We start from the raw sequence: 16,448 nt of genomic DNA on the forward strand, positions 1-16,448 counted from the left end.
ATATTTTTGGGACAGTGATGTGTTGAAGAGAAAGTGGAGTCCAGCAAGGTCGGATGGTTTAAGTTGGGATACGGTTTACCAGCTCGTAGTACCGAAATGTTTACGCAACCAGGTTTTGAGCATAGCTCATGATAATGTTGCTGGCCATTTGGGAATTACTAAAACCTATTATCGAATCTTACGTTATTTTTTCTGGCCTGGTATTAAATCTGATGTGGTTCAGTATTGTCGTTCGTGTCACGTGTGCCAGGTTGTAGGAAAGCCTAATCAAATCATCCGTCCTGCACCTCTTCAACCTATTCCTGTTTTGGGAGAGCCTTTTGCTCGGATAATCTTGGATTGTGTTGGGCCGTTACCGCGAACTAGATCGGGGCATGTCTATCTGCTTACGCTCATGTGCACGACTACTCGCTATCCAGAGGCGGTACCGTCACGCTCTTTAAAAGCGAAAGCTGTTGTGAAAGCTCTGGTTACGTTTTTTTCTACTTTTGGTTTTCCTAAAGTGATCCAAACGGACCAGGGAACTAATTTTATGTCTCGACTGTTCAAACAGGTATTGTCTCAGCTGAAGATTGCGCATGTTACGTCTAGCCTGTACCGACCTGAGACGCAGGGAGCGCTCGAAAGGTTTCATCAAACCTTAAAGTCCATGTTGAGTAAATACTGTGTCGAGTCAGGAAAGGATTGGGATGAAGGGCTGCCTTTACTTATGTTTGCTGTCCGTGAGACCGTTCAGGAGTCGCTGGGGTTTAGCCCGGCGCAATTGGTTTTTGGGCACACAGTGAGGGGCCCACTGAAGATGCTGAAAGAGAACTGGCTCTCTGAAAAGTCATCTGAGTGTAATCTGCTTAATTATGTCGGTTGCTTTCGGGAGCGACTGCATGATGCTTGTAAACTGGCTCAGTCTGCTTTGGAGAGTACGCAGACAAAAATGAAAAGACGTTTTGATAAGACTGCTGTGGTTCGTTCATTCTCTGAGGGGGATAAAGTACTAGTTTTACTGCCAGTTCAGGGTGCTGCACTACAAGCTAAATTCTCTGGTCCGTACGTCGTTGATCAGAAGCTAAGTGACACGAATTATGTTATTCGAACTCCCGAGCGACGGAGAAAAACCCGTGTGTGTCACGTAAATATGCTGAAGTTGTATGTTGGTCGTGGGGAAGATGTGGAGTCAAAAAGCTCCGTTATCGTTCCTGTAGCTTTGGCTGCATCCGTTTCTGACCGCGATGTTGACGAAGATGGGTTGAGCTTGCATAATACCCTAGTCTCGGGTGATAAACTGAATAATTCTATGGTCCTGGAGAGTTTAAATTCTCATCTGGTACATTTATCTGAACCTCAGCGAAATGATATTATTAGGATAATTAATTCTTCTTTGGGACTGTTTTCAGATATCCCTACTCGTACTCAAGTTTTGGAACACGATATTGATGTAGGTGACCATTCACCCATAAAGCAAAGTGCTTACAGAGTGAACCCTGTTCAACGTAAAATCATGGAAGCTGAGGTAAAGTATCTTGTTGAGAATGGTCTCGCAGTACAGAGTTCTAGCGCCTGGAGTTCACCGTGCTTATTGGTTCCTAAATCTGACGGCACACAACGATTTTGTACGGATTACCGGAAAGTAAATGCCGTGACAAAACCAGATTCGTTCCCCCTCCCGCTTATGGAGGATTGCATTGATAAGGTAGGCTCTGCGCGCTTCGTCACTAAATTAGATCTGCTTAAGGGATACTGGCAAGTTCCCTTGACGGAGCGTGCGGCCGAAATATCTGCCTTTGTGACGCCGGATGATTTCTGAATTACAGGGTGATGGCGTTTGGATTGCGCAACGCCCCAGCTACATTTCAGCGCTTGATGAATAAAGTGCTAAAGGGGGTTCATAGCTGTAAGGCTTACTTGGATGACATCGTGATTTATTCGAATACCTGGGATGAACACCTAAAAACTTTGAGTATTGTGTTTGATCGCTTGCTAAAGTCATCTCTTACACTTAATTTAGTGAAATGCGAGTTTGGTAAGGCGACTGTTACCTATCTGGGGAAACGGGTGGGACAGGGTCAAGTTCGACCTGTTGCCCTAAAAGTGCAAGCTATTGTGGAGTTTGCAGTGCCCCGTACGAAACGTGACCTCAGAAGATTTTTGGGCATGACTGGTTATTATCGGGGTTTTTGTAAAAACTTCTCAGATGTTGTGTTGCCTTTGACCAATATGCTTCGTGCTTCGCAAAATTTTGAATGGACCGCTAAGTGTCAAACTGCATTTGATTCTGTTAAACGCTTCTGTGTAGCGCTCCAGTCTTGGTTGCTCCAAGGTATGAGTGTGCCTTCAAAATGGATGTTGATGCGAGTGCTACCGGTGCTGGCGCTGTCCTGTTGCAGGATGATGAGAATGGAGTTGAGCATCCTGTTGCTTGCTTCCCAAAAAAGTTATTGAAACACCAACTAAATTATAGCACTATTGAGAAGGAGGCATTAGCCTTATTAATGGCGTTGCAACACTTCGAGGTGTACATTGGTTCTAGCTCCCTTCCGGTGATCGTATTTACTGATCACAACCCATTAGTCTTCCTGTCTCGTATGAAGAACTCGAATCAACGGATCATGCGCTGGTCACTTTTTGTCCAGGATTTTAACCTGGAAATTCGTTATAAAAAAGGAAAAGATAATGTACTTGCTGACGCCCTTTCACGGTCGTTTAGTTTTGAGTAAATCTACTAGAAGTAGATTCTTTGTGTCCGGGGGTGTTACGACCTGATTTTCCTGCTGTGTGTGTGTGTGTACTTTCTCCTCCCTCTTACTCTATCTGGTTTCTGATAGGATGCCTACTGATTGGGTGTACGATCGCCATTGGTGGTGGAGACAAGGCGGGGACTTTAAAAAGGACGCTGCCGGCATTCAACGGGGAGCTCATTATTGGTTCGGACGCGGTTGGGTTGAGAGCTCCTGGATCCCTTCTCCGGCCGATGATCAAATTTGTCACTTTTGAGTAGCAAGTAAATGCTAGTGATCACGTTCTTGCCTTTTCAACCTTGTGTGTTTAGAACGTGGAGCAAAGGGGTGTCCTGCCGATTTGTTTTGGCTATCTTGTTTGGGTTCTGTTTTGTGTTAGGAAGTTAGGGAAGTAAGATGTATTTTACTTTTATTACTTGAGGTTAGTTATTACTCTTTTCCTTTCTAGATTTGTTTTGTTTGTTATTTTGGCCTTTGGGACACCCTGGAGAGATGCTCTTTGTTTCACTTGTTAACTTTTAATAAATCTAATAACTTATACTGATTAACATCTTGTACCTGTTTGATTATCGACCGGAGTGTCTCGTTCTTGGGATTCCATCACCACAACCCAGTCTTATTACGCCCTATTTAGAGTTTTCTACTACCCTTAGGCGCAGGGCGTAATACCATTGTTGATATTCATATACTGATTATTGATGATTATCTATGTGTCTCGAAAACTTTTTCTTCCAAAATGTATTTAAAAATAAAAATTCAGAATGTCTGATCTGAGGGAAGAAAGTATTGTCTCTTGAATATTGTTCATTAATAATAAATAACCCCTTTGGGTCAATGACGATAAATATAATTTTCTCAATCATTTTTCTTAATGATGATGAAAACTATATCACCTTATCTTTGTTTCTGGCTCCTTTTATAACAAATTATGTGTTTTGGTAAACACTATTACAGGAACCACAAACTTACTAAGCCACAAGTCAAACTACCCAACTAAAGCAAACACTGATCACAATTATGGTGACCAAACATTTTCAAATAAAACATCAACATCTAACCCTCTGTTAATTCTCAAAAATAACTTCTGTAGACATCTGACAGAAATAAAGTCAAACTCGTTAGTAATAAGTGATGCTGGTAATATGTGTACTGCCATGCATTTCACCTTTTTTTAATGTTTTTTTTTTTTTTTGGGGGGGGGGGGGGGTTATTCCAGCCAAAATTCAGCATCTGCCCAACATTGGAGCTTGACGGCGTTGGATTTAGACGTCAACCCGATTTTCATTTTCAACCAAAATCCAACGTCTAACCGCTATTATTATGTTTGAGATATCAATCACTGGTCGATGACCATAATGTTTGTATAAACTGTAGGTAACAACTGGTAAAATGTACATGTAGGTCATAAAAACCAAAATAATACCTACACTTAAAGGGACAGTAAGTAGGAATTACTCCCATCTAGTGGTGAAATTGTATTTTGCATTCAAACTAATTTTGCTCTCCAGCGCCTCGCTTTTTCAAATGCGCGTTGCATCTACGGTAGGCGATATGTACCAAAAAGCTTTCACAGGATGTCTTCTAATAGCACTTTGTCGAGTTTTCCTTCAGGTGAACAGGTGTGTTATTTCAAACAAACTGCAACATGACAACTAACAAACGAATGTTACAGTATGAATTACTGACTGTGGAAAACATGAAATATTGTAATTAGTAGTTATGTCTTCTTTATTCTTTATATTTTCTGAATTATGTGCATTGTTAGATATAAAAAAAATATTATAATATAGATTGTAACACAGAAAACTGGCCACTTCAGCGTCTCTTTTGAAATCTTTATCCAGCATTAGCTCTTTCCACCTAGAAAAAGCTTCCCCTACATTAACTCTTGTTTTCTGTAATCTACGGTCACGTTTCCTTTTACGTTCTATTTTTGACTGTTTTGGCGACGATGTTTTCTTCTCCTGTGGCGCGGCATATGTATGGTCCATAATAAGAATGCAATCCAGACTTTTAAACTTGCCGGTGCAGTTTCAAGCGTCTCTCACTGCTCTGCACCTGCGTTTCTGGCTCTGACCGAAAACGCGTTGTGGAAACGCGTTGGCTTAGTACTTTTTGTCCCCCCCTCTGCTATTATAGTTTTGCAAGATGGCGGAACTACATGGAAGCCTCCGTCGACCTACCCGTCCCATGTATATAAAGATAATAAATTCTTCATTTACGAGGATTAGTTTAAACATTGGCATAGGTATTTGTACCACATTGAGGGCATATTTATGAATAAAAATATTGATTTTAGATAATAAAATACCTAAAAAGTTACTTTTTGTCCCTTTAAATATTTTCTTCTCAGCCATGTCATCCATTGCTCTTGAGCAAAATCTCCTCATTCGTTGTCTGATTGGAATTTTGCAAGGATTTCTGTGTAGTTAAAGTGTGCGTAGCCTGCATCTATCAACTTTTGTTTTGTAACTGTACAAAAGGCCCTCAAGGAATCAAGTATGTATATAGTTAATTCAGAAGCATTACCTAATATGTCCAGTATGTGGCAGTATACCCTCACTTACGTTCATTGCAAGTGTTGCATCAGCCGTAGCTGCGATTGCGTTATGAGGAAATTACCTTAAGCTCCGGTCAGATGTGGACTGTTAGCGCTTGATTCCTGCTAAATTCACCTGTTCTGATTATTCCTGAGTGGTTTTAGTTGGTGTGCGTCAATGGCGATATGTAAGTGCACTGTTTATTATTGATGTTACTTTGAGATTGTGTCTAGTCACTGTTTAATGCCGTGATATGTGACGATTCATCCTAATGCTAAGCTAATCTTGACTGGTAGTGAAAGACATCATTTGTACGAAGTTTGTCAAGCATTAAGCGATTATTCACGGTGACTATTCATTCTGTAATCGTAATCAATGGCTGCAGTTGACTACTTCATAAAGCGGATTAATGTTCTGTTGCTAATATATATTATCCTAATGTTAGTTTAATATTGTTCTAATGTCTTAGTGTGTGAGCATAATGCTGTACTATTTGGGATGATAATATTACAGTTAGTAATTATTCCTTCTTTCTGTTCATTTTAGAACCACATCCATATATATCTAATTGTATAGATTGGAACCACAGAAAGAAATACCTGTATGCCATACCGTGCTGATTGCTGATTCTGACTCCTAAACATCCAAGTAAATCTACATCAACCTGATACTGTCTCCCTGAGTCATGACTGACATCCTGTAGCGAATGCAACATATTACCAGTTAACTAGTTTAATCCTGTCTCTTCGGGAAACATTGTGGTCCTTCGAGCCGGATGTGATTTGCTACAGTGACAGCATGGTTGATGAGCATCAGAGAGGAACTGTTCCAGAGGCCGTACGGCCAAAACGCCAGACACGTCACCCTGCCTGCTTTGATGATTTTGAAGTGAACTATGGAGGTTATCAGCCACGTAACAAACATCCTTATACTTTGAGCACAGCACGGTATGAGCACAGACAAAACCAGGAATTCAGTGAGAGCAGAGGAGGTACACAACAGATGGTACATCGTACCCCACCTAAAGAAGCAAACCCATCATCAGAGTCAACTTCATATCCCTGCCTTCCAGATTCAAGAGCTCAGTCCTTCGGAGCCTCCCAGTATCGGACTGCTACTAGAAAGCTACCCGAATCTTCTACTCCCTTCCATGAGCAGACCGCTAATGACCAGTATGCCCCCTACAGTCCACTCAAGGTTCAAATAAGTACCAGTGCTCAACCTACCTTGTATGGAAAGGGTGCTTCGCTTGACTTGCATGCTTCTCCTTCATGTGTGGGTTCCCCTGATCCTTATTCACTGCCAGTTAGGACTCCACATTATTCACATTATATTGTGAGTCATGGTGCTAATGACCCAAGTTACCCACCTCAGCAGCAGAGAGCCTCCCTGACTGAGCCACAAAGCATGATGGTTTTGATTGACAAAATGATGGGTCAGTTACAGCTAATGAAAGAAGAAGTTGCATCAAAGCATGGCACCCCTAGCAGATCACCACCCAGACCAGCACAGCCTTATAAAGAGCCACCTCCTGTGCATTATGAATACCCTGACCAACAATATGCTGCTGACCGAGTTTATGGGCCATTTGACCGATTCCAGAGCGGCTACGTGCCTGCGCCGAGATCAATGATCGATATGTACCATCACTCAGTGCCCCTACCTACTCAGAAACCCAAGCCTTCTTGGGCAGAGCAGCCTTCCATTCAGCTAAAGGAGTCAGCTGCAGAATACCGTGGTCCTAAGCCCAGTATACCCTACCTCGTGCATAAAGATCCAAGCGAGTTTGCTCGCCTGAAGCTGCTTTCAGGAGACAAATGCTGCCTAGTCAATCCTCAAGCTTTACACTTCCAGAGTTCTCAAAATGGTTGCAAGCTGAATCATGGTGTCAAAGTAGTGATGTGGTGGGAAACATTCAGATGAAAGGTTGGCCAAAGCAAAGGTCTGATATACACAAAGAGCTAAGGTCAAGACCAGCTACTGTACTGCATGGAGCAGGCAGCCCTGCCACAAATACAACTTCCTCCCCAATCAAACCTGCCACTTTGCCAGAGAACAAGGTGAAAATTAAAGCCTATTGTCCCTATTGTGAGAATGCAGACCATTTCCTTAGTCAGTGCGTCAACTTCCAGCAGCTCACGACCGAACAAGTGAAGCAATGGATTCAGACTAACAAACGCTGTTGGAAGTGTGGAAGGTCACATTTATCTGCACAGTGCAACCTGAAGAAACCCTGTAACAAGTGTAAAGGGAAACATTTGCTGATACTCCATGACATCAATTACAAGTCAGTCAAAGATAATTCCCCAGCATCAAGTTCCACTGCGGAAACTTTATACCTGGACAAACCTGGAACAGATAGCCGGGTTCTGCTCAAGGTAGTCAGAGTTCTGCTGAAATATAAAAACCGCACCTTGGACACTTATGCTATCCTAGACGATGGATCGGAACGCACCATCTTATTGTTTGCTACAGCCCAGAAACTGAATCTGAAAGGGGATGAGGAGAAGCTATCCATTAGAACCATCCATCAGAAAGTGTCGCAACTGCAAGGCTCAAATGTTTCATTCAGCATCTCTCCAGTGGCGCAACCACATAAGACATACCATATCAAGCAAGCCTTCACAGCTGACCACCTGGGGTTAGCTAAACAATCCTATCCTATGGAGGCCCTTGTAAGTAAGTACAAACACCTAAAGGGACTTCCTATCCAGTCCTTTGAGAAGATTCACCCGCTCTTGCTGATTGTTGCTGATCAGCCTTATCTAATCACTCCAATCGAGCCAGTTAACCTGGGACCACCTGGCGGGCCAGCCGCCATCAAAACAAGACTGGGTTGGACACTACAGGGCCCAGTGAAGCTTCTTCTGAATCCTCTTCATCCTCAGCAGGTCCTTTTCACCTCTTTGTCACCCAAGCATACAGAGCTGATGAGAAATGTCACAAAGCTATGGGAACTGGACATTCTCCCCTATCGTAATGAGAAACAGGTCACTCGCTCCAGAGAGGATCAGGCGGCCCTTGAAATCCTGAACAAAGGAACTGTGAGAGTTGACGTGAATGGCATTCAGAGGTATGCCACCCCACTGTTGCGTAAATCCAGTATGGCTTGTCTTAACGCCTCCGAAGAAGCAGTAATGCCACTCCTTCATAGAACTGAAAGGCATCTCTTGAAAGACCCAGAACGAGCAGCTACCTATTCTGCGGTCTGCGGAGATCAAGAAATTGTTGGAGGAAGGTTATGTGGCCAAACTTGATCCAGACAAACAACCACAGAGCCTTGAGCGGTGGTTCATACCACATCATATGGTCATGCACAATGACAAATATCGACTGGTATTCAACTGCTCGTTCCAGTACGAGGGAATGAACCTAAATGAGTCCCTACTACCTGGCCCAGTACTAGGTCCGTCACTCCTTGGAGTCCTGATAAGATTCAGGGAGCATTCTGTAGCGGTGAGTGGGGACGTGAAAGACAACATGGAGTCAGGTGATGACCTGCAATTCACTATTCAAAGGAGCTTCTATGTTGACAACTGTCTTCAGAGCCTGAACACAGAACCTGGAGTAGTAAGCCATCTACCTAAGGAAGCTCAGTCTGCCAGTACCGAACTGTGGTTGTCACAAAGGGAGACTGAAGTTCCAGAATCCACTCTGGGTCTGCACTGGCACTGTCCCACAGACACTCTTAGGTACAAGCAACGTCCCTTAGAGTATGGTCTACCCACAATGCGCAATTTATATCGGGTTCTCGCCAGTCAATATGACCCATTGGGCTTCATTCCCCCCTACATGACCAGAGCGAAGATCCTAGTTCAGAAACTGTGGGCTAAGCCGAGAGAATGGGACGATCCTCTATTTCCTGATGAACTTTTGCCGAGCTGGCTACAGTGGGAGGCTGAACTTAAGTCTCTTTCCTCCATTACTTTTCCTAGATGCTATGTGACTCCAGAAATGGACAATGATTCTGTAAGGAGAGAGATACATGTGTTCTGTGATGCATCAGAAAGGGCCTATGGTGCAGTCTCATACCTGAGAACAGAGAACAGCCAAGGCAAGGTACAGTTAGCATTCCTAATTGCACGCTCCCGAGTTGCACCCAAGAAACAGTTGTCAGTTCCCAGACTTGAACTCTGTGCCACACTCTGTGGAGCTCAGTTAGCAGAGATGCTAAGGAAAGAACTTACACTTGAATATCACAGAATTACCTTGTGGTCCGATTCCACCACAGTACTTAATTGGTTGCAGTCAGAGTCCTGTCGGTTCAAAGTCTTTGTTGGCACCAGGGTTGCAGAGATACAAGAAACTACAAATCCACAGGATTGGAGGTACGTGGACTCTGCTCTGAATCCTGCGGATGATCTAACAAAGAGAAAATCGCTTGAGGACCTAGCCACTCCAAACAGATGGAGCAATGGACCCCCGTTCATTTTAATGCACTCTGATCACTGGCCAAAGAGCCCTGCTGCCAGCTGTCTGAAAGATGACTCAGAGTTACGCAAGTCAACATTTTGCGCCCTAAATGTAGTGACCTCCAAAGCAGAAATTCCTGATGCCAGCCAGTTTACTACTACTTACAGCTACTGCATGATGTGTCCATGGGGTGGCAAATGGAGAACCACTAACAGCTGGAGACTTCCTACAAGCAGAAATCCTTCAGTGGAGAGCATCTCAGCTGGACAGTTTCTTTGATGACTTCCAATGCCTGAAACAAGGTAAACCTCTCCCTTCTAACAGTAAACTACTCACCTTGAGTCCAGAGCTGGATAAAGAGATGGATGTTATTCGAGTGGGGGGAAGACTTCGACGAGCCGAAGCACTCGACATAGCAACTAAGCACCCAATTGTCCTTGACCCTAGTCATGCCCTTACCAAGCTCATCATTCAAGATTATGATCACCAGTTGAAACATCCTGGCCCAGAGAGAGTCCTGGCTGTAGTCAGAAGGAAGTTTTGGATTCTGCGTGGCAGAGAGGCCATCCGCAATCACCAGTTTCGGTACACTGACTGTCGGAGATGGAGAGCCAGCCCAAAATCCCACAAATGTCAGACTTACCTGTAGCTCAACATCAATTATTTAAGCCTGCATTTTATTCCACAGGGATGGATTGCTTTGGGCCCTTCTAAGTAAAGATTGGACGGAGAGTGGAGAAAAGATGGGGAATAATTTGGAAGTGTTTGACAACCAGATGAATCTACTTAGACATACTAGCAAGCATTGACTCTGATTCCTTCCTAATGGCATTTAGGAGGTTTGCGGCACGTAGAGGAACACCCTTCGAACTTTGGTCTGATCAGGGGACTAATTTTAAAGGCGGGGAGAGAGAATTGCATGAAGCCTTCAAAAGTATGTCACCTGAGTTACAGCTACAGTTAGCGAAGCAGAAAGTTCACTTCCCCACATTAAAGTGTTTTAAAAAAGAATGCATGAAGCTAGAATGAAATGTTTTTGTTTACAAGCAGATACACTGTTCTTTCTTTGTATGTTTTGCATGCTCAGATATTCATGTAACAAAATTTATACAAATTCAAACCTAAATAGGGACATAGTAGTCTTAAAGTATGATATAAATTTCACTTAAAGAAAACTTATGAGTATACTTGCAGTATACGTGTACAAAGTATTTAATTAGTAAACTATCAGCAAATCAAGTTAACTTTTATTATAATTGCAGTACAAACTACAAACATAGAGGTAAACTAGTTGTGTACTCAAAGTTTGCTACTGTTATACTTAAAGTATATTTAAAAGTATATTTTATATACTAGAAAGTGGGCCGATTTAGTCCCAAGAAGTATTAAAACAGTACAATTACAAGTATACTACTAGAACACTAGAACACTTTGTATACTTGTTACATAAAGTATACTTAAAAGTATACATACACTTTACTTAAAAAGTTCAAAAAAAATTATGTAAACTTAATAAAATAAACTTGAAGTATACTACTTTTTGCTAAGGGTTGACTACACCCTTCAAAGACCAAGTGGTGAACCTGCAAGTGCTTCCCCTGGAGAAGGCAGACCCGGCCCTGGCTTTGCTCTGTCCCATCCAAGCACTGAATTGCTACGTAGACTGGACACAAAGCTTCAGGACCTCAGACTAGCTCTTTGTCTGTTATGAAGGCTGGCAGAAGGTGAATACCGTCTCAAAGCAAAGGATGTCTTATCACTCAACTAGAAGTGTTGCATCCTCCTGGGTGTTGGCTTGTGGCGCCTTGCTGACAGATATTTGTAGAGCTGTGGACTTCACTAGTTTCTATAGGGTCCATGTAGAGCTGGTATCCTCCTGTGTTTTTACCTAAAACAGGTAGTGTCCCAAGAGGCCCCGGTTAGTGTTGGCTTGCTAAAACTGCTCCAGAGTGTCCGTACTGTTTCCCCTTTTGAGGTCCTTCATCATCCTAGGCAGCTGGATACGGCAGAAGGCTGGGTTCCATATTGAGGCCCAAGCAGTATTCGTATGTGTATTGTCCACGGTATAACCTTAGAGCCTGTGTTTCTCCGGCAGACTTCTGCCTTCCCAAGAGGGTTTCTTCATATACATGCTATATGTGTATTTGCTCCTGGAAACTCCTTCTGGAAGGATGAGGCTTCTGTAGCATCCCTGTTCTGAGTGGAATGGGTAGGTTTTCTAGTGTTATCCATTCTCACTTAGTGACGTAGTGCCTTGATAATGGGGAGTGGAAATACATGTTTCGAGGGATGCAGGTGGCTCACACAGAGCACTGGAAGGGGCAGAACCCATGGCGATTTGGTAGGGATCCCAATTCGTCGCTAACCGACGAGACTTTGAGAGTGACCAACTGAAAGGGAACATCTCAGTTAGATATGGTAACCCTCCATATACCTGAAGGAGGGAACAGAGACATCATTTCCCATTGCCACGGTTGCTGTACCGCCGCTGAACGGCTGGGTCGCCGGCTCGGCCCCTCAGCGAAAACCTAAATTAACTCGAAGTGGATTGGTCTCTCGAGGAGATATCCCAATTCTTTGGTCACTGACATGATATCTCCGTTCTCTCCTTCAGGGTACGAGGGTTACCATACGTAACCAAGACATTTCCTATCAGATATCAAATAGACATTTAGAAGATGTCTTTAAGACATTTATGATGTAAAATTGACATCTTAGAGACATCTATCAGATGTTTGCACACAGCAGATGCTTTCCAGATGAAGAAATCTTTAAAACACGTCTTGCAGGCATACTTATGCTATATGGGTTTTTAAATGTATTTAAGAGAATAAATATAAAAAAGAAGAACAATAAAATAGCAAGGTGTAATCAATTTGAACTATTTACAAATAATATTTTTATTTAAAAAAATATGCATACATTAACATTTGCAAAAGACGCAAATTCATTGGTCAAAGATTTCCATCACGAGTTAACAGAGAACAACAATAAAAAAGTTGCACAGTACAGAGGTGGCCAGTCAATTAGACTGCTGTCACTTTAAGAGCTGTACACATCTGATGTACTTTGCAGGCAATTATCCTTTTAACTCTCAACAGTTCCAACCATAAATGTAAATGTAAACCCTGTGTGTTTCTGACAGTATTAGAGCAATCAGATGTGAAATATAACTTATTTATCGTCATATCGCACACCCCTACCATAACCGCACCTTCATCTTAGCTTTTTCTTGAATTTTGTACTTTTGAACTTTTGCACACATCTAACATACTTTGCAGACACATATATCTCCACTGTTCCGTGTTAATATGTAAACCCTGTGTGTTTTTGACAGTATTAGTGCAATCAGATTTAAAAGATAACTTGTTTATTGTTATATTGCAATCCCCTCCCATTACTGAACCTTCGTCTTACCTTTTTCTTGAACTTTGGACCGCTCCTTCTGTACTCTGGATTTTCTAGAATTTGCTCTGGTCTGAATTTCCTCCCACTGCTCATTGACTTTCTTTAATTTTTCCTGGTCAATGTTAAAGTGCTTGCCGTTACTATTCTTGACAATTCCTTCAATTTTCTTGAACAGCTCTTTTACTTGGGTTCGATCGTGATGGTTTGAGTTATTAAAAACATGATATTTATGTTCACATTTTTCAATAAGCCTCCTGAGTGCTGAGCCCTCCTCCTGAATACGTTGCTCTATGTGTTTGGGTTTAATTAAATCTCCTCTTGTGAAGATGACGAGGGTGTAAGTCCAGACATTTGGTCCCAGCAGCTCCACATAGTCCTCCAGAAACCTCCCGTCAGTGTCAGTAAATGCAAAATCGGCCCGAATCACGATCAGAACTGCGTGAGGTCCGGGTGAAATCATGGAAATCCTGCGGACCAGCTGCTGTTTGGAGATATTGGATAAATCATTCAGACTGAAGGTTTTCCACCAGCCAGGTGTTTCAACAAGACTGATTCTCCTGCCATCAATAAACCCCTCTCTCTTCACATCATCATCTCCTTCAGCTTCTGTTTCACTGCTTTCCAATATAGTGTTGATCACCGATGTTTTCCCAGAGTATTGCCTTCCGATCAAAACTGCTCTTAACTCTGAGACAAAATGCGAAAATAAAAGTAAAATAAATAAATAAATACATAAAATTAAGAACTGGAAGTTTAGCAGAAATATTACAGTCCAACTTTAGGTCAAATATGAAATAACCCAACTGTTGAGATAAATTTTTACTTCAAATCTTTAACTCAAAGGTTAGGTAAGTCCATATTTGACAAATATAATATATATATATATATATATATATATATATATATATATATATATATATATATATATACATGCAAATATACTCACCCGTTTGATTATTTTCTTGTTGTTTGGACATTTTCCCTTGCACTAACGTGTCTAGATGCATGAAAGAGAATTAAAAAAAGAATATTTAAAAATCATAGGACAAGACCAAAGAGGTACAAATTATGAATAATTTTAAATTAAAGAGAACAAAGTGAATAATAGGCAAGGGGTGTAGAATTGAGTTGAGATTACATCAATATCCAGCAACTACTAAATTGTTCCAAGCCATAAATTTGAACAAAAAATTAAATATATGTGTATGTGTTTTGTGTTCAGCGCTTCTCCTGTTTGCTCTTTTTATATTGACGATCACTCTATATAGACTCTAAAATTTGGAGTAACTCAATAATCTGTTTTTAAATCTCTTATTTAAGGAGAGAACTATAGTTAGTCAGACATCACTTGTTATGATTGTCAAGGCTGTAGAGTTTAGTTTAGTGATGATATGACATGTTCTTAACAAAATCAGCCACTACATTGTCCATATAATCCCAATAATTTTTGATCAATCAATTAAATATCTGTTGTCTGCTGTTACGTCCTCAACAATGCCACGATCAATCCTAACATCTTTGATAATATGCATAAAGAAACAAACAAAAAGACTCTAAATAAAACCAGGGGGAAAAATTACTTTCATTTTTGAATCGATTAATTCTGTAAATATATCAGCTGGTTGATGGATTTTCTTCTTTTTATTTAATCTATGTAATATTTGTTATTATATATTTGTTATCTTTATATTATTAGGCATCATTAAAAATAAAACAGACAGTATTACATCCTACCTGCTTATCTTTTCTTTTGCAAAGAGCTCAGATCAAATCTCCTAAAGCGCTGCTTTCTGCTGTCTAAGGTCAATGCTGATGAATTTATAAAATCGTAGGATCATGTTCAGGGTAAACTAAAAGGTGTGGTGTGGGATAAAATGCCAGCTTACATAAGTATGATTCATATAATAGAACACTAGAGGAGTGAAAGCGCCCCTCTTTGGTCACATGAGAAATCACAGAAATTACAAATTATTGTTCCTTTCATCTTTTCAGCCAACTATTGTCAGTTATTTCCAAGTTAATACATCTTTTTTTTATGTAATTTATAATTTGTGATCTTACTTTTTTTCGTGCTCATTCATTTTATATGTTCATTTCCACTGGTGTTATTTATTTGGTGCTCATTACACTGATCATTTCTGCCCTTAATGAAGAAAAAAGTAAAAGTTTTCTGTGAATTCGCCTAAAATGCTTAATGTTTTTCAAAACCCATATTTATTTTTTTTTTGAAAAGCAAAATTACATTATTACATTACAGTAACATGTTAATATTTCTGTTTTTAACAGCGTTGTATATCTCCGGCATGTTCTACCCTCGCGCGAGTGTGACGTCATCACGCCCGGAGTTCTCGATCACACGAACACTTCAAAGTTCAAACCTCGGCTTCCTGCAGAACAACGCTTTCAGATTCAGACCTGCTTCCTCTCGCTGGCTCAAACACACTGTGATTCTCACCTCCTCGTCAGTTCTCAGTCGTTTCTCTTGGTTTATCACGTCTCTTCTCTTTGGTGTGTGTGTGTGTGTGTGTGTGTGTGTGTGTGTGTGCGTGTGTGTGTGTGTGTGTGTGTTTGTCTGTCTGTCTGTTTCTGCTGACAAGGGTACTTTCATTGTTTTTTTATTTTTTAGTTATCGGGCGAATCCCGTGAATGAGAACATATGCAGGTCACATTTAACACCAAAAATAACACAAGTTATAATATTTTTAAATGTAGCAAATGATGCCTAAACCTTCATTTAGGTTATGTTAGGTTTTACTTTCCTGTTTTTCTCCATCACAGTGAGGAACAGGGAGAAGACAACAGACAGCAGCTCTTTCAGACAAACGGGTGAGAAAACTGGCAGGGGTACAGAAATGTTCAAAAATGTTTGATCATCAGATTATTATACATCTTTAAAAGTATGCTGTGATTTTTTTTATGAGTTTTATTTAATGAGGATTACTCAATTAAAAAATGTCAAATGTATTTCAATATATATATATTGCAGTTTCAGATGAGCAGGTAAGAATAAAACATTTCTGATAGGGAACAGTTTTTGATATGACAAACTAAATGTACAATTTTCTATACTGTACACAATATACTAGGGAGCTATTTGGTGTGTAACAGTGTTGTAACGTCCGTTTCAGAATGAACCTAATGTTAGAGACCAGCTGAGCACAGAAAACAGAGAAGATTCAGAAATCATCACTTGCTTAAATCCTGCACATCCTGATCCCAAGTTTATAAAAGTACAGACGAGAGCAAACTATGTGCTACACTTTCAGCAAACATGTGTTCAGATGTCCCCATGACTGCATTACTGTACCACATTAAAAGGGGTTTTATGCTTTTATTGTGCAAAAATCCTCTCAAA

The 16,448-nt window shown here is 41.0% G+C and overlaps 1 protein-coding gene across 1 annotated transcript in view; it reads right to left on the reverse strand.

Annotated features, from left to right (window-relative positions):
• LOC113055593 (GTPase IMAP family member 8-like) overlaps window positions 1–15,125 on the reverse strand; it is a 28,735-nt gene extending 13,610 nt beyond the window's left edge. The window contains exons 1-3 of the mRNA XM_026222004.1: window positions 14,828–15,125; window positions 14,040–14,090; window positions 13,103–13,780 (exon numbers count right to left, since the gene is read on the reverse strand). Of these exons, the coding sequence (XP_026077789.1) occupies window positions 13,103–13,780; window positions 14,040–14,070 (709 nt within the window). The 5' untranslated portion in view covers window positions 14,071–14,090; window positions 14,828–15,125. The remainder of the gene's footprint in view (window positions 1–13,102; window positions 13,781–14,039; window positions 14,091–14,827) is intronic.
• Window positions 15,126–16,448: the final 1,323 nt, after the last annotated feature.

The sequence above is a fragment of the Carassius auratus genome, chromosome 36, assembly GCF_003368295.1.
Source record: "Carassius auratus strain Wakin chromosome 36, ASM336829v1, whole genome shotgun sequence".
In the NCBI taxonomy this organism is placed as follows: Eukaryota; Metazoa; Chordata; class Actinopteri; order Cypriniformes; family Cyprinidae; genus Carassius; species Carassius auratus.